This window comes from Gracilinanus agilis, chromosome 4, assembly GCF_016433145.1.
Source record: "Gracilinanus agilis isolate LMUSP501 chromosome 4, AgileGrace, whole genome shotgun sequence".
NCBI lineage: Eukaryota > Metazoa > Chordata > Mammalia > Didelphimorphia > Didelphidae > Gracilinanus > Gracilinanus agilis.
The window spans coordinates 230,433,480-230,457,734 of NC_058133.1; the positions used below are offsets into that span (position 1 = coordinate 230,433,480).

A 24,255-nucleotide genomic window follows, 5' to 3' on the forward strand; every position below is an offset into this window, starting at 1 on the left:
TCCTGAGTGCAGGGCTGAGAAAGGCGGCTTTTTGCTCTAGCTTTTTTTTTTTATCATAAGATATTATTATTACTAAAATGTAATACTTAGAATATTAGATACTAATTTTGAAACACACAAAACAGCCATATGTTCCTGCGTGATTTCTATGTTTCTTTATATCCTCCTCAGGGGGGAATGTTATTTTTTAATTTTTTAATATTTTTTAAAAATTGACTAATAATCATTTTTTAACTTGGTTACATGATTCATGCTCCTACTTTCCCCTTTAACCCCCGCACTCCCCCACCCATGGGTGACGCACATTTCCACTGGTTTTATCATGTCTCATTGATCAAAACCTATTTCCAAACTGTTGATAGTTGCATTGGAGTGGTAGTTTGGAGTCTACATCCCCGATCATGTCCACCTCAAAACATGCGTTCAAGCATTTGTTTTTCTTATATGTTTCCTCTCCTGCAGTCCTTCCTCTGAATGTGGGTAGCGTTCTTTACCATGAATCCCTCAGAGCTATCTTGTGTCATTGCATTGCTGCTAGTTCGGAAGTCTATGTCAGTCTCTGTGTACATTGTTCTTCTGGCTCTGCTCCTTTCACTCTGCATCAGTTCCTGGAGGTCTTTCCTGTTCACCTGGAACTCTTCTACTTTATTATTCCTTTTAGCACAATAGCATTCCATCACCAGCATATAGCACAATTTGTTCAGCCATTCCCCAATTGAAGGACATACCCTCCTTTTCCAGTTCTTTGCCACCACAAAAAGCGCAGCTATAAATATTTTCATACAAGTCTGTTTATCTATGATCTCTTTGGGGTACAAACCGAACAATGGTATGGCTGGATCAAAGGGCAGGCATTCTTTTATAACCCTTTGAGCATAGTTCCAAATTACCAACCAGAATGGTTGGATCACTTCACAACTCCACCAGCAATGCATTAATGTCCCAATTTTGCCACATCCCCTCCAGCATTCATTACTCTCCCCTTCTTTCATTTTAGCCAATCTGCTAGGTGTGAGGTGATACCTCAATTGTTTTGATTTGCATTTCTCTAGCATTTCTCTAATTATTAGAGATTTAGAACACCTTCTCATGTGCTTATTAATACTTTTGATTTCTTTACCTAAAAAATTGCCTATTCATGTCTCTTGCCCATTTTTCAATTGGGGAATGGCTTAATTTTTTATACAATTGATTTAACTACTTGTATATTTGAGTAATTAGACCCCTGTCAGAGTTTTCTGTTACAAAGATTTTTTTCCCAATTTGTTGTTTCCCTTATGATTTTGACTACATTGTTCTTATTTGTACAAAAGCTTTTTAGCTTAATATAATCAAAACCATTTAATTTACATTTTGTAATTTTCTCTAACTCTTGCTTGTTTTTTTTTCTTAGGATTTTTTTTTTAATAAACCCTTGTACTTCGGTGTATTGTCTCATAGGTGGAAGATTGGTAAGGGTGGGCAATGGGGGTCAAGTGACTTGCCCAGGGTCACACAGCTGGGAAGTGGGTGAGGCCGGGTTTGAACCTAGGACCTCCTGTCTCTAGGCCTGACTCTCACTCCACTGAGCTACCCAGCTGCCCCCATTGCTTGGTTTTAAAATCTTTCCTTTCCCAGAGATATGACAGGCATACTATTTTGTGTTCACTTAACTTATTTATACTTTCTCTCTTTATATTCGGATCATTCATTCATTCATTCTGAATTTATCTTGGTGTAGGGTGTGAGATGTTGATCTAAACCTAATCTCTCCCATATTGTTTTCCAAGTTTCCCAGCAGTTTTTGTCAAATAGTGGATTCATGTCCCAAAAGTTGGGCTCTTTGGGTTTATCATACACTGTCTTGCTGATGTCATTAACCCCAAGTCTGATCCTCCCTTCTATCTCTTAGCCAGTACCATATTGTTTTGATGACTGCTGCTTATAGTTTAATATCTGGTACTGCTAGGCCCCCTTCCTTCACATTTTTTTTTTCATTATTTCCCTTGATATTCTTGATCTTTTGTTATTCCAAATGAACTTTGTTATAGTTTTTCCTAATTTAGTAAAGAAGTTTTTTGGTAATTTGATAGGTATGGTGCTAAATAGGTAAATTAATTTGGGTAGAATGTTCATTTTTATTATGTTAGCTCACCCTACCCATGAACAATTAATGGCTTTCCAATCGTTGAACTCCAGTTTTATTTTTTTGGAAAGTGTTTTGTAGTTGTTTTCGTATAATTGCTGTGTTTGTTTTGGTAGATAGATTCCTAAGTATTTTATATTGTCTAGGGTGATTTTAAATGGTGTTTCTCTTTCTACCTCTTGCTGCTCTAATGTGTTGGAAATATATGGAAATGCTGATGATTTATGTGCATTTATTTTGTATCCTGCCACTTTGCTAAAGTTGTTGATTATTTCTACAAGCTTCTTAGTTGATTCTCTAGGTTTTTTAAGTAGACCATCATATCATCTGAAAAGAGTGATAGCATAATCTCCTCATTGCCTATTTTGATACCTTCAATTTCTTTTTCTTCTCTAATTGCTACTGCTAGTGCTAGTGTTTCTAGTACTATGTTGAATCCTTGTTTCACTCCTGATCGTATTGGGAAGGCTTCTAATTTATTCCGATTGCATATAATGCTTGTTGATGGTTTTAGGTATATCATGTTTATTATTTTTAGGAAGGGTCCTTCTATTCCTATACTTTTCAGTGTTTTCAATAGGAATGGATGCTGTATTTTGTCAAAGGCTTTTTCAGCATCTATTGAGATAATCATGTGGTTTTTGTTAGACTGTTGATATGGTCAATTATGTGGATGGTTTTCCTAATGTTGAACCAACCTTGAATTCCTAGTATAAATCCCACCTGATCATGGTGGATGATCTTCTTAATTACTTGCTGGAGTCTCTTTGCTAGTATTCTATTTAAGATTTTTGCATCTATGTTCATTAGGGAGATTGGTCTATAGTTTTCTTTCTCTGTTTTGGGTCTACCTGCCTTTGGAATCAGTACCATATTTGTGTCATAAAAGGAATTTGGTAGGATTCCTTCTTTGCTTATCATATCAAATAATTTGTATAGTATTGGGATTAGTTGCTCTTTGAATGTCTGATAGAATTCACTTGTGAATCCATCAGGCCCTGGCGATTTTTTCTTAGGGAGTTCTTTGATGGCTTGTTCAATTTCTATTTCTGATATGGGATTATTTAGGTATTCTATTTCTTCTGCTGTTAATCTAGGCAATTTATACTTTTGTAAATATTCATACATATCTCCTAAATTGTTATATTTGTTGCCATATAATTGGGTGAAATAGTTTTTAATGATTGTGTCAATTTCCCCTTCATTAGAGTTGAGGTCTTCCTTTTCATCTTTGATACTGTCAATTTGGTTTTCTTTCCTTTTTTTTAATTAGATTGACCAGGACTTTGTCTATTTTATCTGTTTTTTCAAAATACCAGCTTCTAGTCTTATTTATTAATTCAATAGTTCTTTTACTTTCGATTTTATTAATTTCTCCCTTAATTTTTAGTATTTCTAATTTAGTTTATCTGGGGATTTTTAATTTGCTCGCTTTCTAATTTTTTGAGTTGCATGTCCAATTAATTAATGTCTGCCCTCCTTAATTTGTTAATATATGCACTCAAGGATATAAATTTCCCCCTGAGCACTGCCTTGGCTGCATCCCACAGAGTTTGGTAGGATGTCTCATCATTGTCACTATCTTCAATGAAATTGTTGATTGTTTCTATGATTTCTTCTTTGACAAATTGGTTTTGGAGAATCATATTGTTTAATTTCCAATTGGTTTTTGATTTGCCTGTCCAGATGCCCTTACTAATTATTATTTTTATTGCATTATGATCTGAGAAGGTTACATTTACTATATATGCTCCTTTGCATTTGTTTGCTATATTTCTATGCCCTATTACATGGTCAATCTTTGTGAATGTACCATGTGCAGCTGAAAAGAGGGTGTATTCCTTTTCGTCCCTATTTATTTTTCTCCACGTATCAATTAAATCTAATTTTTCTAGGACTTAATTCACCTCTCTTATCTCTTTCTTATTTATTTTTTGCTTTGATTTATATAGATCTGAAAGAGGAATATTTAGATCTCCCACTATTATGGTTTTACTATCTATTTCCTTCTTGAGCTCTGCCAGTTTCTCCTTAATGAATTTGGATGCTATACCACTTGGTGCACACATATTGAGCAGTGTTATTTCCTCATTGTTTATACTGCATTTAATCAGGATGTAATGACCTTGCCTGTCTTTTTTAATCATATCTATTTTTACTTTGGCATTGTCAAAAATCATAACAGCCACTCCTACCTTCTTTTTTCATTTGACGCCCAAAAGATTTTGCTCAAGGCCTTAACCTTAAACTTGTGTATGTCCTCGCGACTCATATGTGTTTCTTGTAGACAACATATGGTAGGATTTTGGTTTCTAATGCACTCTGCTATTTGCTTCCGTTTTATGAGTAAGTTCATCCCACTCACATTCAGAGTTACAATTATCAGTTGTGCATTAACTGACATTTTTGTATCCTTCCCTATTCCCACCCCTTCTTCTTAAACTATTTTCTTTTAAACCAGTGGTTATCCCTTATCCCCTCCCTTGATTAACTTCCCTTTCTATCCCCTCCCTTGTTATTCCCCTCTTTTTACTTTTAAAGGCCTAATGAATTCCTTTCCCCTTCTTCTCCCCTCCCTTTTTTGAACTCCCCACTTCCCTGCTCCCCTTGGTTTATCCCTTCTGACTTTCTCAGTAGGGTTAGATAAGAGTTTTTTATCCCAATGGATAATATAGCTACTCTTCCCTCTCAGGGTTGATTACACTGTGAGTAAGGTTTAAATATTACCTCTTAATGCTCTCTTCCTCTCCTTCTTATAATAGTATTTGTCGCCTCCCCTTCCCATGCCCTCTTTGTGTATAATAGAATATTCTATTTTTCTTATTCACTCAAGTTTCTCTTGGAGTCCCCTACTATTCACCCCCTCTTTCCCAACCCCCATGTCATCTTAGACCATTTAGTATTCCACCCTCTTCCTATGAGTTATTCTTCTGATTGCTATAATAGTGAATACTATAATAGTGAATAGAGTTCACTATAGAGAATTATACATTGCATTTCTCCACATAGGAATACAGATAATTAGATCTTATTGAAGCCCTTAAAGAGGCAAATTTAAAAAATTATGAGTTTTCTTTCTTTCCCCTCTGTTTCTAGTTTATCTTTTCATGTTTCTCTTGATTTTTGTGGTTGGATATCAAACTTTCCATTTAGTCCTGGTCTCTTCTGTGCAAATACTTGGAAATCTTCAATTTTGTTGAATGCTCATACTTTCCCCTGGTAGTATATAGTCAGTTTCGATGGGTAGTTGATCTGTGGCTGAAGGCCCAGCTCTCTGTCTTTCTGAATATCATATTCCAAGCCTTGCGGTCTTTTAGCGTGGAGGCTGCCAGATCCTGTGTGATCCTGATTGGTGCTCCTTGATATTTGAATTGTCTCTTTCTGGCTTCTTGTAAGATTTTTTTCTTTTACTTGGAAGCTCTTGAATTTGGCTATTATATTCCTGAGTGTCTTCCTTTCTGGGTCTAGTGTAGAGGGTGATCTATGGATCCTTTCAATATCTATATTGCTCTCTTGTTGTAGAACTTCAGGGCAATTTTGCTGAATAATTTCTTTTAGTATGGAGTCCAAGTTTCTATTAATTTCTGCTTTTTCTGGAAGACCAATGATTGTCTAATTGTCTCTTCTAGACCCTTTTTCTTAGTCTGTCACTTTCTCATTGAGATATTTCATGTTTCCTACTATTTTATCAGTCTTTTGGCTTTGTTTTATTTGTTCTTGTTGTCTTGAGAGATCATTAGCTTCTAATTGCTCAATTCTAGCCTTTAGGGACTGATTTTCAGTTATAATCTTTTGATTTTTGGCTATAATCTTTTGGTTTTCCTTTTCAATCTGGTCATTTCTGGTCTTCAATTGACTTGCCTCACTTTCCAATTGTGAAATTCTGCCTTTTAAACTGTTATTTTCTTGCCAGAACTTTTCCATCTTTCTGAACATCTCAGACTTGAACTCTTCAATAGCTTGTGACCAGTTTTCATTGTTTTCGGAAGGTTTGGATATGATTACTTGTTTGTCCTCCTCTGTTGTCTAGATTTTCTCTGTGTAAAAGAGTGTTCCAAATTTCTTCCTGATGATCTTTCTCCCCTGAGCTTCCTGATTTTGGCTTGCCATTGTTAGCCCATTGCCTTCTGGGCTTTATCCTCACACTCAGGGTCTGTCTAAGCTCTCTAAGCTCTCGAGGTTTCAGATCTCTTTGTTCTCAGGGTCGAGCCTCCTGGTGGTCTCCCCGGTCTGCCCCTCTGCCCGAGTCTCCTTCAGCAGTCTCAGGGCGCTGCTTCCACAGCCGTGCTCCTGTCTGCACAGGGTCCCCACTCCAGGTCCAAGCCTGCGCTCGAGATCCTAGTCCGTGCCTAGGGCAATGCTTTCACCCGCACAGACACTGGGGAAAGTCCATGTGCAATCTTTAGCCTCTTGGGGTCCTAAGTCTTGCTGATCTCAGGAACAAGCCCTGGAGCTGCCAGTGACTTAATGGGTGCCCCAAACCTGCTTTACCTCTTCTGAGCTGGCCTCAGTGCTGTACGTGGTGTGGGAGGTGTGGGAGGGGCTTTTTCCTCTCATGTTTTAGTGAGAGCTGTTTCACCCCTTTATAGGGTGGAAATGCCCCAATTCCACGTACCTTAAATGCTGCACCCTGTTGTGGGGTACCTTCGTTCATCTGGATTCGTTTTTATGTCCCCTTGAGGAGTCCTGATTGCTTCGGTTAGGAGAGATCAAGCTGCTACTCCTTACTCTGCCGCCATCTTAACTAGAAGTCTCTGTTATTATTTTTTAATGAATAGTTTAAGTCATTTTAAAGTAATTGTAGGGTAAGAAATTAGCTGCCTCCTGGAATCCAGAAAGTGAACTCCTCGCAGAAGATATCATAAAGATGCCTACAGAGACCACACGCTCCAAGAGATCCGGAGCAAGCCAGATGTGCTGAATTGAACTTTGGGGGGTTAAATGCATTTGTTTTGTTGAATGCATGTATTTTTTATGTTGCACCAAACAGGACTGCCCCGTGGTTGGTTTTGTTTCTTTTCTCGTTTCCTTGTCCCAAAGTCATTGTATATTTCACTTTAAAAAAATGTATATATCTTTAGTTTGGTTGTTTGCAGGATCCATTGGGAAGACTGGACTCCCAACAGATTCTAGGAAGGAATGCGGATTTTGTAAAGAAAAAGAAAAAACTACATGCTGAACTACATTCCCCAGGATGCCCTAGGGTTCCCTCCCCCCAATTCCTGGTGTGGGATTAGTCTATGAATGGACCAATCCCTGCATAGGGACGGAACTTTGAAGGGGACTCAGAGCCAGGAAGCAACAGAGGATAAGGGAGATCTTGCCAGAGAAGAGACCCTTTTCAATTCATCAATAAAAACCTTTTCTTTTCCTACTACTTCTTCTTTACTTTTTTATACATTATAATGACAATCAACTGATACTACTCTGTTGAATACAATGATCCACAGAAATTCCAAAGGTCTTGTGAAAAATGCTATCTATCTCCAAAGAGAGAACTGAGGAACTTAAGATTACAGACTGAAGGATATTTTCATGCACTTTTTCCTGCTTTATTTGCTTTATTTTTCTGCAAAATGGCTAATGTGGAAATGTGTTCTACCTGGCTTCATATGTATAATGGATATTGAAGGTAAATCAGCATACCTGGATTTATTATTCCTATAAATTATTAAACCAAATAAAAAGCAATGAAAAAATAGAGTTCTCTACCTCTATCAATTAAGGAAAACAGAACCTCAAGCTCTTCATGGACTGACTTCTCTAGTCAATCTAAATCATCTAAATCATCAAAATAATCTAAATCATCCCACATTTGAAGAGGAGGTTAAAAAGTAAATTTGTACAGCAAAGATAATCACTTATTAGTCACCTGGATTAGAGAATATACAAGAAGGGTCAATAGAAATAAAGAGAGATCAAAGAAATATCCAAGAATTAGTGTTAAAAGTAGTGTTAAAAGAAGCACTGTTAGACCAAAGAGGACTCATCACTGGATAGATAATTCAGAATGATGGGAAAAGTCAATATTTTCATTCCATAACATAGACAGAATCCCTAAGTATTTTCCCATTGGAGGTACAATTGACTACCTGGCAGACTGGGCTCACAGCTTCAATAGCACAGGTCTCAAAGGTCTTAGCAACACAGGTCTCCACTTTTTTAAGGTTGTCATGACAGCGGCAGTATACAATGATCTGTTGAACTGGTTTCTCCTGTAGAACATACAAAGAAATAAAGATTTGAGATGGCCAACATTTTTGAGGATGAAAAAGAGATGAACCTCACTTATCTGCAATATCAATATAGTCTCATTTTTGACCAAAGATTTCAGTTAAGTTCCTTTGTTATTGAGTACCAGTAAGTTGCACTAATTTATCAAGCATATTTAGTAAATATTCCCTTTCTTTGCCACATAAATAGTCCAAAAAAGAAAGCATATTATTTTCAGAGATGAACAGCTCTCCTGCAGTAATCCTGAAGAATATGTCCATGACACATGAGGTTGTCTCCAACCTCTGAAAGAGGTGCTAAATCAGAGATGTAAAAAGAAGATATGGTAAATGTATGAATTTGTTTTTCTTAAATGTACTTATGTTGAGACAGCTCTACAGCAGAGAGAAGAGTCATAGGGAAGATACCCCCCCCCCAAAAAAATCAGAAAAATATTATTGGTTTTTAAAAGTACTTATTACCACTGTAAGATATTCTTCTTAACTATAAACAAAACAAACAGCAAGGAGTTATTAACAATGTACATCAGACAGAGAACAACAAGGAATCTATTACTCTGGTTCTTCCAACAGATAATAAATAACTCAACTAAGGAGTTGACTATGAGTGGAGAAAAAGGAATAGGGATATGAAAGATATTATGGGGTGGAATGCAAAATTCTACAACTGTCCATGACAGTAGAGAAATTAATTTAAAGAAAAGAATTTCACGAGAAAGATGATGGCCACTGAAAATAATCCTTTGACAGAAATTTAACTTGTATAGGGAAAATCTCCAATGTTTTTTCCTATTTCATAGTGTTCTTGGCTACATAGCTCTCATGGGACTATATCGACAAAGAGATTCAGTTATTTCAAATGTTTAACATTAACACAAAAAGAATCGAGACTGAGGGATAGACAATCCTGGATTCAAATTTGGCAACAGACATTTACAAACTGAATGCTGCTGGGCAAGTTAAACCCCATTGCCTAGCCCAACTCCCTCTTCTGACTCAGGATCAATACAAAGGATTAACTGTAGAAGTAAAGGTTAGGTGTTTTTTTTGTTTTAAGAAAAGAATCCCAGGGGATTTTTAATACCTGTTTTATTCTTCCTTCTAATTCACTAAGTAATGACTTCTTCCATTCCTTAGAAAGATGTTCAATAGTAAAGTTGATTTTTACAAATTCACTCCAGGCCTACAAAATATAAACACATATTATGCAATCATAAAACTCATAAAATAGTCAGAGAAAACAATAATAATACTGGAGTTATTTTTCATCATTAAATTTTTGTTTCTTATTTTCCACTTATGGAAAATAGCCATTAGGCCAGTTATGTTTTGGGGGGGGGGGGGTGAGGGGGAGGATTTAAACTCTTACCTTCAATCTTAGAATCAATACTGTGTATTGGTTCTAAGACAGAAGAGCAATAAGGGATAGGTAATGGATTCTTTAATGTCCTTTCTCCTAATGATTCATAAATCTGGCTGTCTTCAAAGGCTCAATGTACTCAACAGCCCACAGATCTTCTCTCTTTTTACTCTTCCATGGAAATTTCCTATGCTACCAGTTATCACTCCTTTGTAATCTCTCTCTAGCCCCATCTCCTATTACAACCCAGAAATTCACATCAACAACTGTTTGATAAATATTTCCAAATGGATGCAGTTCAACCTCTTCAAACTTCCCTGTCTGTAATTACCAATTTCTTTCACTAACATTATCATGATCACCTTCTCTTTACTCCTTGTTTTCTTTTTTGCCAGGAAACAATTTCTACGTAGTCTTTGCTGCTGTTGTTATCCTTAAAATTTTTAAGTGTTTAATATGAATTTATTGACAAATGCAAGCATATCAATAAACAAAGCAAAAATGGATTGTAAATGTTTCAACTCCTATTCTATGAAGTAAAGATTTACCTCACAAAGACTTAATTCCCAACATCCTTCTATACTGATCCTCCTGCCTCCACTCTATCTCTCTCCTTCTAGATCCTTGCCTAGACCTTTGCCACAAATATGATTTTAAGGATATTACCTATTCCACAAAAATATCTTCACTGATTCCTACTCCTTCAGAAATACTTACCATAGGTTCATCATTATAAGACAGATATGGTCTATATTGTAGAAGCAGGCCTTCTTTTAAAATGCTCCGGAACCAATTTTTGGTAATAGTTAGAGTTTCCTGAAATAGTTGTTCAACAGAAATGTTTCCATTTTCATTGTTTTTTCTATCTTTGGGATCCTAATATTGTATGGGAAACGAAGATTGTGTTAAAGATACACCTTTTATATTCCTTAGAAAACCTAATAGAGTGTCGAATAATCAAGAAGTGCTCAATAAGTAATCAAAGTAGAATTTACATATGTATATCTATATGCAAAAATTTTCATTAAATAAATGAACTAAATTTGAAAAGTACATTAAGCCCTCTAGAATGGAACAAGAAAATGTGAAGAAGCTGAGAATATAGAGGCAGGAATATTAAGAAAAGGAAAAGTATAGTGGTTGCTGCATCTCAAAAAAGTGAATCTTGAGCATAGAAAAAAAGATGGGATGGAAGGGAATAAAGTGGGTTTGACAAAACCCAAGGAATAGAAAATTTTTTCATGTGACTGGGGTCAGAAAAGGACATGCCTTGGAAAAATCAAATGTAATGGACTTCTGAACTAGCAGCAATGCAATGACCTAGGACAATTCTGAGAGACTTATGTTAAAGAACACTATCCACATTCAGAGGAAGAACTACAAGAGTTGAAACACAGAAGAAAAACAACTGCTTTAACACATGGGTTGATGCGGACATGATTTGGGACGCAGACCCCAGTGCAACTATCAACAATATGGAAACAGGTCTTGATCAAAGACATGTGAAAACCAGTGGAAATGTGTTATCAGCTACGAGGTGATGAAGGGGGAGTAAGAACATGGGGAAACACCCAAAAATAAATAAATAAATATTTTCTTGTGTGCTTGCTTTGATAAGGCCTATAAAACATAATCTCACAAGTTCTTTTTTATCTGAAAAAATATGAAGTTATTATTTGCTTATGCTAATAACTCATGGCAAAAAGCCTATTAAATGTTTAATTGCAATCAAGTAAATGATATTTTTATGCTATATTTATTCTCTTTCAAGATGAATGTCATTAGAACATTTTTTAAATTATTTTTCTTTATTATTTTTATTTCTCCTTTATTTCCAAAATTTTAGATAAAGAGAAAATTTAATATAAAATTCATTGGCATATTAAATAAAACAGCCTGTGATTTGCTAATATTATTTAATTAAATTATAAAGGATGTACAAATAATAATTGTTATTTGAGTGTTTAATTTGTGTCCAATTCTTCATGACCCCTGGTGGGGTTTTCTTGACAAAGATAGTAGAGTGGCATACCATTTCCTTCTTCAGCTCATTTTACAGATGAGAAACCTGAGGCAAACAGAAAAAGTGACTTGCTCAGGGTTCCACAGCTAAGAAATGACTGAGGCTGGATACAAACTCAGCCTTCCTGATTATAGATAGGCACTTAGCCCACAAATAATAACAAAGTTGAACTATAATCATATTGCCGAGACAACAATTTATGGCTCTGCAACAATGACCTTTCAAGACTTTAGGCAATCAAATGTGGCCTAACACTTTCTAGCTCCTAGACCACAGGAAAGTCACTAAACCCCTGCAGCCTAGCCCTTATCACTTTTCTGCTATGGCACCAAAACTTAGAATGGATTCTAAGCCAGAAGGTAACAATTTAAAAAGAAATCTTTTTTAAGACCATATGCAAGTCTATATTATTTTTTTTCTGGGCCTCAGGTTCCTAATCTATTAAATAATGAAGAAATTGGACTAGAGGACCTCTAAGGTTTCCCTACAAACCTAAATTTGTGATCCCATGACATATGCTTATGAGATCTTATGGTATATGCTCATGAGATCTTATGATATATGCTCCTGTGATTATTAACCCACTACACTGAATATATTTCTTTACTTCTCATTCAAAACATTAAGTCTCAAGTTGTTTAAACTCAAGTTAAACATTGCTTAAACTGGTTCATCATTAAGGTGGATCATGTGGTCAACCTCTTCATGTACCAAAAAAAAAAATCACAAATGAGTTTTTATAGAATTTTGGCCATTTTGTCTAATTCAAGATATTGAAGAGATCTATTTTCTTTTGTTTTCTTTCACAACATACTATTTGAGCTACATTATGAATTAGATTTTTGGTATGTTGACCAAATCTAAGAATTTATAATATTTCAATTCATAAAAGTATAAAAAGTTCCAAAATGACAAACATTAAAATCCGTGGGAGGGGGCAGCTGGGTAGCTAAGTGGATTGAGAACCAGGCCTAGAGACCCCCATTGCCTAGCCCTTGCCAGTCTTCTGCAAGACAGAAGGTAAGGGTTTAAAAAAAAATCTGGGCTGAAAGAAGATATTAAAGAGAAAATAATTATTGTATAAAAAATTCAAAAGAAAATAAACTAAACACTATTGAACTCTGATATCTAATAAATGAATTTTGATATAATAATAAAGATAAGAGGATAAATTCTTTATTAAGTGGATGAACTTTCTCTAGGTACACTGTCTGGAAGCTCTAGACATTGTAGAAGATAAAGCCTAATACAAGAGGGAAAAAAAAATGTTGCAAGAAAAAAAAACTATCCTAAAGTATCCTTGAACAAAGACAAAAAAAAAATACCTAAGCTTAAATCAGCAATGTACAAAATAACAATTCACAGTTACATGGCATTTTTAAGGTTTACAAAGATCTTTCCTCACAATCATCTTATGAGACAGAGCATATGAGTTGTTAGAATCCTTGTCGAACTAGCCCCTTTCTTGAAAGGCACAGAAACTAAGAAATGAATATTGAATATGAAATATGACATAGGAATACTTCACTTACCCCAAAAAGTGTAATTCTGATCATCGTAGAAATAATCTCTGCAGATAAGACAGGCAATCCATAAAACTTTAACAATTCTGTTTTTTTGCAGACAATTTCATGGAGTTTTAAGCAAACAGGAAAGTAAGGTTCTAACATGTCTATTTGAAGCCTATCAAAACCAAAGTTAAAAGAGGAAATTGTAAGATGAAGAGGAAAATGAAATATGAGTTCTCAGGATTCTGATTTCCTTACATGACACAGATAACTAATGAGGTCTGAATTGTGATGTGGTTTATTTTTGACACATATGTCAAATCTGGAAAAAGGATTCTTCAGCCTATAAAGATCTAGTTAAGCTAATATGGCAAATCTTTAATTTTTAAATAGAAGTTCCAAGTGTTTCTAAGCTGAGTTCTTCAAAGAAAGATGGAAAAGGCAGAAATAAAAAAACTTTATATTCTATCTTATTAGGAGAAAATATTTAAGAAAAGATAGGGTTAGAACGTAGCCAAAGAGAAAGGAAAAACAGTGAGAAAAAGAAAGTAAGTTCCCCTTTACCTCAATGAACACATTACCATTATACACCACCTCAGATATTCAGACAAGAGAATCCAAAAATTGGCCAAGTCAGAACTTGCAGCATTATCTTAGGAAGAGGTAGTATAAAAGTGGAATAATAGACATAATATTCAACTGCAGGAAGACCTGGTTTTCAAATACTGCCTTGCTGACTGACTGTGGTCCTGGGAAAGTTACCTACTCAGTCTGCATTTCTTTATCTATAAATTGGAATAATAATAGCATCTACCTGAGAGTTCTTACAAGGAGAAAATAAGTAAATTTGTGTTAAGTGCTATAGAAATATGAGCTAACAAATGTAGTAACTTATAATATTTGTTTCATTTAAAATGTATATTTATTAACAAGTTACCACCTTTCTTTAAAAAATGTTTTACTGCCATATTTTAATATGCCCTTCCTTCCCTAACCAGAGTCATGTCCTTAAAGAGGGAATTAAAAAAGAAACTAAATAACATATGAATCAAGTATGGCAGCATATAAAGTGAAGCATATCCATAGCCCATCCCTTGCCAATGAAGAGAAGGAGGTGAAGTCTTTCAGAAGGGCAGGCTTGATCATTCTAATTTCAAAATAATTTAGTTTATAATTTGTGTTATTGTTCTTCCCATTTACATCATTATATATCCCGATTCTACTTCATTTATTATCAGTTCAAGTATATCTTTCTATGCTTCCTTTTTTTCCAGTCATTATTTCTCTTCAAAGATTATTGTGGGCCTCGACATATGGGAAAAACTTTGCAAACCATAAAACATTACAAAAACATTCTGTTATTGCCATTACTATTATTACTGCCAATATTCTTTACTTACTTGTCCTGATTTGCATTCAGAAGGTTCAAGAGCTTTTTAAAGAGGTTCTCTAAACTCTGTGGTGATGGTAGAAAAAAGAAAAATATGACAATAGTATGTTTAAATTCATTGCTTTATGGAAATAAAACTGAAAAAAATCTTCAATATCATAAAAAATAATGAAGATCCTTTTGCATATGACGTTATTTATTTATTTTTTTGGTTTGTCTTCTGTCTTAGAAGCAATGCTATGTATTGGTTCCAAGGTGGAAGAGCAGTAAGTGCTGGGCAAATGAGGTTAAGTGACTTGCCCAGGGTCAAACAGCTATGAAATATTTGAGGCCAGACTTGAATCTAAGACCTACTATATACCCAGACCTCGCTCTTTATCTACAATAATCAACTTCTGTTAAACTTCAAAGTAATAAAATACTGTTTTATTTCATTATCATTTCAATAAAATTAAGTAAGTTTATTTTTATGCCATTGGTGTTTTTTAGATATTTTTTGTTTCGTTTTGATAAAATGCCAAGCTCATCATTATTGTTGCCAGGCTGACAGACTGAATATTTAGTTCACAAATGAAGCATACTGGGATAGAAACAAAAAAGCCTTAAAAATCAAGGAATCTAGGGTCAATTCCAATTCTGTCACTTACTCCCTGTTTAACCTTGTCACTTAATCACTCTCAAGTCTTAATTTACTTATCCATCAAATGAGGAGATTTGACAAGAACACCTCTAAGGTCTCTGAGATCTCACAATTCTAAATGTTCTGACATTTGTTAAGACAGGATGGATCAAGACAATTCAAATTACAAACCTCATGATTTGTGAGAGAGATGTTGGTCTCCTGAAGTTGATAGTAAGTTCCTTGAAGACAGTCTAATATGCTAACAAGACAATTAGTTAAGTATTCCATTGAATTGTCCAAGAAGTCAACCATACTACTCAAGGGTATCAAGCAGAACCAGGACCGGAATAACTTTTGATCTACTGTCAGCAAGTGTTTTTTTTCTTTCATGTACTGAAGTATTCTTTTTCTGCACAAGTGAAAAGAGAATAGACTTTAAGATCTTATCTCCCCCTTCCCCGCACCCACCAATGCTACTCCCGTTCATACTGTCTCTTTTGGTAGAGGACACTATGACTTATTCTAGGCACACTAGCTCTCAAATTTGTAATTATCTTCAACACTTCACTCTCCCTTTCTGACCTCTCCTCCTTGACTTAATCAAATCATCTGGCAATTTTTCTACTTTCACAACATGTCTCACATAAGGTGCCCTTTCTCAATCTAGGACTCTGTTACCTCATAACGGAACCACTGCAATAGCCTCTTATTTTCCCTGAATCTAATCTCTCCATCTGCTATTTATCTTCCATTTACCTACTCAAGTTATATTCTTTTAGGAAGTATAACTTTAACCATGTCACTTCCCTGCTCAATAGCCTACAATATTTACAGCTGATCTAAATGGTGGCAAATAATTGGAAACTAATGGGATGTCCCTCAATTGGGGAATGGTCAAACAAATTGTGGGGTATATGATGGTGATGGAATACTGTTGATGAAAGATGATTTCAGAAAGAGCTGGAAAGACCTACATGAACTAATACAGAGTGAAATAAACAGAACCAGGAAAACACTGTACACGAGATGAGCAATGCTACGGAATAATCAAATGTGATACTTTGCTACTAATATCAATACAATGATACAGAACAATTCTGAGGGACTTATGAAAAAGCTATCCATACCTCCAAAGAAAGAATTGTTGGGGTAGGAATGCAGATAAAATTTATGATTTATCACTTGTTTATTTGGGTATGTTTGGGGGGTTTTGGTGTTATAAGATTATTCACTTATGAAAACGAATAATAGAGAAATATGTTTTGCTTGATAATACATGTACAACCCAGACCGAATTGCTTGCCAGCTTGGGGGGAGGGGAGGCTGCATGCACAGCTGGGCCGGCAATAGAGCAAATCAGATCATATAACTTATGTGGAAATATGTTATTAAAAATACATTTAAGTAATTTTTAAAAAATAACCTACAGCAGTTTCCTGTAGGCTCTGAGATCAAAAATAAACTATTCATTCACAACCTGGCCCTCACTTACCTTTCCAGTCTTATTACAGAATATTTGCCTTCTCTGATCCAAGTCCAGTCAAACTATCCTTTTTAATTATCTGTTCATAACATGAAGAATTCCATCTCCCATATTCATACCTTTACAAAAGCAGGGCTATAATGTACTACTTCTAAGTTCTACTTTATAAAATCCTTAGGAGTCTTCAAAACTCAACTTTCTTACTTCACCTCACACTACACAAGTCCTTACCCAACACTGATGATCCTCAATTAAATATAAGCTTCATTAGGCAAGGTGATGTGGGCTGACCGTGGGCATTTAGGGGTAGTAATAGGAATAGGATGCTCACTCTGAAACTTTACATTTCTCATTAGTTAGTACTAGTTAAACAACTGTAAAACATAGTTTAAGCATTTAGTCAAGCATGAATTACAGACTGACCAATAATCGGACTGTGTCCTGGATCTGTAATATTCTATACTGGGCATCAGCTTTGTGCCTAATCTTTTTTGTTAATTATATATACTGTCCTTAGAACTGTAAAACATAATTAATTACCTAAATTACCTATAGTGATCCTCCGATATACTGCATCCCCCCAACATGTTCTCCTTCTAGAAGGGCAGTGAGACCTCTCCCATGTTCACAAATGATGACAAGGTGGACAACATGGAACCTGTGCACTGGGGCCTCTGACATTCGAGTAGAAACCTCCAAATTTGCACATGCTCCTTATTCCCTATGGCAAAAAACCCCTAAACATATCTACAAGTGAATTTGGAATGGGAAATGACAAGTTACCAGACCCCAATAAATAGGCCAACTCTGATCCACACATGTATGGAAGCTGCCACTCCTCAGTACAACAGAGCTGCTACCCCATACTCTTAGCTCCAAAAAGGTTCCTCTAGTAGCCCCTGGGCTTATTCATCAACACTAAGGCTATTAAACCATTAAACCACCATAAACCACTTCTTCAAATGAAATTATTTTCTTTCTTCTGGATTAAATGGAATCTCCCATTCTTGGGGGAAGACCCTGCTAAAAATTTGGGTGTATTTCTCCCACATCAAAGGGACTATTTATATTTTCCTACTTGTCTTTGTAACCTGGATCCCTAATGTCCTTGGCATAGTCCTTGACATAGAGATTATGTAAAATTAGCAAAATAATGTATAAGTGCTTTAGAATGAAAGTGCTTCATTTAGCAAGGAAGCATGTAGAACAATCTAAAAGGGAAGCTGTTAAAAAGTCAATATAATTTTAAGGTGAATAAAACAAACTGTCTCAGAAACAAAGATTCAAATCAGTTTAGAAAAGAAACTTCTAAATATTCTTGATTTTAATAATAATTTTAACAATAAACTGACAAAGAAAATAAATAACTTGCCTAGGATCACAAAGCTATTTCTACTGGAAATCAAAAAAAGGAGACATAAGACACAATAACAGGATACTTGGGAAGTTACTGAGGATTGCAAAGAAAATCAACAATAATGCAAGCACTTTTAAAGTCCTAATAATTATCTATCTTAAAAATCATTATTATGCATTTGTTTGACTGCAGAAGAAGAGCTTGGCAATAGGAGTTAAGTGACTTGCCCAGGGTCACACAGCTAGGCAGCAGATTTGAAGTCAAGAATTCCTGTATCTAGGCCTGACTCTCTATACACTGAGCCACCTTGCTGTTTCAATCCAAGAACTAATCAAGAGTTATTATTGCAGGAAGTGGGATTTTTGTCAACAAAATAACTTATGAGAGTTAACAAAATGTAAATAACCATAAAAAATAATCAAAATAAAATAAATTGTGATAAATCATTTCTGTCTGATCCTTGGCTTCCTTATTTGAGAAAAGGGACTAGTATAGATTGCCTTGAAAATTCCTTCAAGTTCTATACTTACTGCACAACAAAAAGTCCTAAGAACAATTGCATAATAGCTCTACTATATTAATACATGAAAACTTACCTGTAAGTTCCAGTTAAAGTTATGTCCAAAGTTAAAACAACATAAGAGATAAAAGGATGAAAAAAAAGTAAGTTTTAATTCAAGTATGTTTTTCAGGTCAGTAAATTAAACACTGTTGATCTATTAATTAAGTACCATTCATCATAAAACAAGAGTTCAGGGGATGGGGGTGAATTAAGATTGGGTTTCGAAAATTGCTTTTGGGAGGGGTGGGGTGTGGGCTGGGGAAACCTATGCCTATGATTTCATCTGTACAGGAAACTCTATTGGCTTCCAGTTTTTAATAATGTCCAAAAAGCACTACATTTCAATCAGGCAATGGCTAAACAAATCATGGTACAGGAATATAATGGCATAATCAGAAGAATATATAAACTTGTCCAGGACAAGCAATGATTTCTTTTACTTTATATATCCTAAACGAAAGACACTATTAATATTTGTATGTAGAATGAAGTTAGTAAAACCTATACAATATTTATATAACTTAAAGAAAATAACATTTAAAGGAATCGATGCAAAGCCCAATCTCATTTATTACAGAGTACTGATAACCAAATATATCTCCCTCTATCAAATATTTTAAGTTGGAAAAAAAGGGTAAAATGAAGCATATGTGATCAGAAATGGTCAATATGGTGATGTGTGTATATCTATATATACATATGTATATACACACACACACACACACACACACATACACACAAGGCCAAGTTAAACTATGGGAACAGAGGACAAAATTTACTGTGAAAAAACAAAGATACAGAAAAATAAGCATCAAAAATGTTATGGGATATGGGTTTTCTTATATTTTTTTAACAAGAAAAGGAGCATGACATCTTAAAAAGAATTAAACTCTAGCTAGTCAGTAGCTAGATAAAGCTAATTCTATGTATGCTGTTTAATAAAATATAAGGAGGCAAAAAAATATTTTAACAAGTTAGTAGTTAAAAGAAGTGACTATGAAATTACTGGTGCCAGGAAACAAAGTAAGGAAACAAGGTTTTTTTAAAGAATATATATTATTTCTGGTTCTGCAAAAATAATGGAAGTACATATCTATTAGGGGGCAGCTAGATGGCACAATGGAGAGCATGCCAGTTCTGGAATCATGTTTCTGAGTTCAAGTATGGACTCAGTCATTTACTAGCTGTGTGACCCTGGGAAAGTCACTTAATTTTATTTACCTCAGTTCCTCATCTATAAAATGAACTAGAGAAGAAAATGGCAAACCACTTCAGTATCTTTGCCAAGAAATGGGTCATAAACAGACACAACTGAAAAAACAACTCAAACAATAGCGAACACAGCTATCATATAAACAGATAATGTGGGAATGATTGAGGGAAACATTTTTGGTGAGAGGTATAAAAGTAGAACTGTTAACATATGAGAAAGCTTTGGCTAAAAGGTATAGTGGCATATACTATAATAAGTGATTACTAAAGCTAAGGATAAAGTAAGACTAAGCAGTGACTGAGAAATTAATTCAACAGGCACTTTAAGAACTTATATGAAAACCACTGTGTTAAGTGTGAGGAATACAAAAATAAAACTGAAACAATACCTACTACTTTAAAGGGACAAAACAAATAATTGAAGGAGGCACCTTAAATGCATTATATTTAAAATATGGATTTCTTTAAATCTTGCTTCAAATAATGCCAAGTATTCCTTAATATTCAGACATAGCTATAACATATATGTAGTATAACAGTGAGGGAAATGTGCTATAACCTACATGTGTCCTTTAAGCCCATAGGACTTCCAAATACGAAAATGACATGATACACAGAAGTCCAGTTCTCCTACTTTTATTCTAGCACTAGACTGAACAATGACCCAAAAAATATATATATACAAAAATACAAAAAAAAAAAAAAAAAACATCAATAAGCATCTTTATACAGCCTAGAACTATAAGCACTAGGAGAAAAGTCTGTCACAGAAGTCAGCATTTGTGAATTTAAACAGACTAGAAACCCAATAATGCACTTCAAAGAGGGAAACCCACAATAGTACCCTGACCAGGTTAAGATCACCCAGCACCTTGTCTGGGAAAAAATCGATGGATAAATGGAAGTATAATCAGCACTCTGACATGGGGACATAGACTAGAAAACCGACACCTGTTAACATTCTAAGAAAAAACACATCAATATGGAACCCACTGGTTAAAAATTTAGGAAATTGAGGTCAGGTCTAAAAATAGGGCCTAACCACCTCAATACAAAAATACAGGAGTTGGTTGGGCTTGGAACAAAGTCTCATATAAAGAACTAAAACTAGAGATATATGAATATGCAAAAGAGTCTACTATTAAGAAAGATCAACAACTGCCCAAAGACAAAACCCAAAAGAAGGGAGTAACAACAGCAGACACAGAGCCTCAGAGGAAAAAAAAAGGATTAACCACAAACTTAAAGGAATACCAGGAATAAAGCAGATAAAAAAATGAAATTACAAATAAGGAATATGAAAAAATTAATCATTTAGAACCAAAAGATGTAAACCTTACCCAAGAAACAGATGTTCTAATAATCAGAATGCCCCAAAAGAAATCAATTCCATTAAGCAACAAAAAATATAACAAAATTAAAAGATGAAAAAAATGATAAAAATGTAAAAACTGGTCTAGTAAACAAGTTAAAGAGAGATAATCTAGTTAACTAAAACCATGATGAAAAATAATAGATAACAAATTTTAAAAAAAAGTAAAGTAAAAACACAAAATAATCCACCAACTAATCCCTGAAAGTCCAAATAAAAATGCTCTAAAACATCAAAACCAAAAAGTCTAGTTCCTAGGTCAAAGAAGAAAATAATACAAAGAGCCAAAAAGAAAGAATTCAAGTACCAAGGAATACTCAGATCACACAAGACCTAGCAGTTACCATCGCAAAGGAGAGATCTTAGAATACCCTATACTAATTAAGAGGCAAAAGATAGAGGTATACAACCAAGAATAACTCACCCTGCACAACTAAGAGTAATCCTACAGGGGAAAATATAGATCTTGAATAAAAGAGAGGACTTTACAAACATTCCTGATGGAGAATTGAGCTTCGGAGAAACTTTGAAATAAACACAAAAGTTAGGAAAAATTAACAAAGTGAAAACATTTGAACATATGGGAGGGACTAAATGATGATGAAGGGTGATAGAAATTCTAAGAAGGAAAAAAGAATCAAGCTTCCCTTCAAAACTTTAATATATGAAGCTAAGACAATAAAATAAGACAAATAAGGATCTAGAGATCTGTCTTGTTTTGATAGTCTAAGAACTAAAGATAGAGACTATATCAGGATAGAAAGTAAGGAAGATAGAGCTGGGAAGAACAACCTATTATTTTTTTTTTTATTTTTTTTTATTTTTAAACCCTTAACTTCTGTGTATTAGTTCCTTGGTGGAAGAGTGGTAAGGGTAGGCAATGAGGGTCAATTGACTTGCCCAAGGTCACACAGCTGGGAAGTGTCTGAGGCCAGATTTGAACCTAGGACCTCCCGTCTCTAGGCCTGGCTCTCAATCCACTGAGCTACCCAGCTGCCCCAACCTATTATTTTTTAAATCATATGTGGAAAAATAGGCCCCTGGAATTGGTTGGAGGAGAAGGTAACTTAATGGATTCCACTCTTATCTAAACAGGCACAGAAGAGTTGAACACAGAATTTGATGATCCAGAAATACAAGTAATGATAAGGATGGGGGGAGAGAGTTTAAGAGAAAGGATAGTATCAAAAAAAAGGAAACAATCAAAGCAAAATAAATTTTCAATTTCAGAAAATAGAAGAAAAAATAAAGGAAAGATAAGGACAAAGAAAAGTGAGGTGGAAATGAAGCAAAAGCAGAACTAATTAAAGATAGAATGAAGGAAAATAAACAATTATCAATAATTAACATGAATAAACTTGTCCATAAAAATAGCAAAATTCATTAAAAGGTAAGAGCACAACTATTTTGTTTATTTATAAGAAACTCTTGAAACAAACACTTTCAGGTTCAGTAGAACTAAGTTACAATATCTTATAACCAAAGTTTCCTCATATGTTGTTTAAAGTTTGACTACAATCACAAAAGTTAACAAGGGATTAAAATATGGAGCTGGAGCAGAATTTATTATGCCTTAGCATTGGTGAATGTTTTCAATTTCATATGCCCAAACTACAACTTCAGGCTGATTGTGAACCCCTCACATTACCAGAGAGAGGGGAGGAGAAAGTGCTCATTTTGGAGAGCTGATCAAAGGAGCAGAGCATGCAAAAAATGTCCTCCAACACTAGAAAGAGGGGAAACAAAACAGCTCCCCCTGCACTGAACCAGTACATATATCAATACTTCACCAACCCTCCCTTAAGTGAACCAATGCTCTCCTAGCAAAAAAAAAAAAAAAAAAAAAAAAACACCAAACCCAAAAGACTTCAAATAACATTTCAAATAAACAGTAAAAATGAACATAGATAAAAGAGATAAATAAGAATACTACACTATTTAAAGGTACCATATGCAATGAAATAAGAACTGAATGACAAAAAACTCTAAGAACCCAGGGTTCATAGGTGTGGAACATAACGTATATTGGCAGACTTTAAAAATGTGTAGATTGACTTGACTTTACTAAGCTTTTATTTTTCTACCAAAAGTAATTTTTATTAAATTTTAAAAAAATCTATTAAAAGTGAACTAAAAGGACAGCTAGGTAGCTCAGTATATTAAAAGCCAGGCCTAAAGATAAGAGGTTCTGGATTCAAATCTAGCCTCAGACGTTTCCTAGTTGTGTGATCCTGGGCAAGTCACGTATCTCCCATTACCTGGCCCTTCCCACTCTTCAACCTTGGAACCAATGTACCACACTGACTCTAAGTAAGGTAAGGATTTCAGGGGGAAGGAGGACTATAAAATAAGAAAATGATGGAATACCAAAAGAAATAAAACTTTTTTTTTTTGAAAAGCAAAGTTATTTTTAAAATACAATGCTGGAGCTGTTAAGGAAACAGAAGAGGAAGGTGAATTCTTCAGCTACAAATTCCTATCACAACTAAGTGAATGAATCTTGACAAAGATGGAAAGACAATAAAAGGTCAAGTGTTTCTGCAAATGATTTTTAATTCTATAAATTCGTCGAAATTTTTAATTCTATAAACCATGTTGACAGCAGTTCCACTGACCACCAAACCATTTGTTCCTTCCTTGACATCACTGAAAATAAAAACAAACCTCCCAAATATTGTTTTTAGTAAGGTCTCAGTGAGGTGAAATCTAAAATTTTTTAAAATTCCTTATTAAACCTAGTATACTTAGGTCCATCAACCAGCATGATAAGCAACAACAATAAGACAGAAGAAAATTATTATATTTTAATTTTATAATATTATATTTATTGTTATATTAATGTTATATTATATTAATATTATTATAATAAATAATAAAAGCTTATGTTACTTTAAAACACTTTAATGTTAAAGATAAGTGAATGTAGTTTTTTAACAAACAGTATAAAAATATATTTGTGCATATAAATTTAAGGCAGTCTTTATCCAAATAAAAGTTAAATTTAATAG

At 34.5% G+C, this 24,255-nt stretch overlaps 1 protein-coding gene across 1 annotated transcript in view; it reads right to left on the reverse strand.

Annotated features, from left to right (window-relative positions):
* RNF213 (ring finger protein 213) overlaps window positions 1-24,255 on the reverse strand; it is a 203,659-nt gene that overhangs the window by 119,614 nt on the left and 59,790 nt on the right. The window contains exons 12-17 of the mRNA XM_044674544.1: window positions 15,451-15,670; window positions 14,650-14,705; window positions 13,274-13,424; window positions 10,436-10,594; window positions 9,443-9,541; window positions 8,218-8,340 (exon numbers count right to left, since the gene is read on the reverse strand). Coding sequence (XP_044530479.1) covers window positions 8,218-8,340; window positions 9,443-9,541; window positions 10,436-10,594; window positions 13,274-13,424; window positions 14,650-14,705; window positions 15,451-15,670 — 808 coding nt within the window. The remainder of the gene's footprint in view (window positions 1-8,217; window positions 8,341-9,442; window positions 9,542-10,435; window positions 10,595-13,273; window positions 13,425-14,649; window positions 14,706-15,450; window positions 15,671-24,255) is intronic.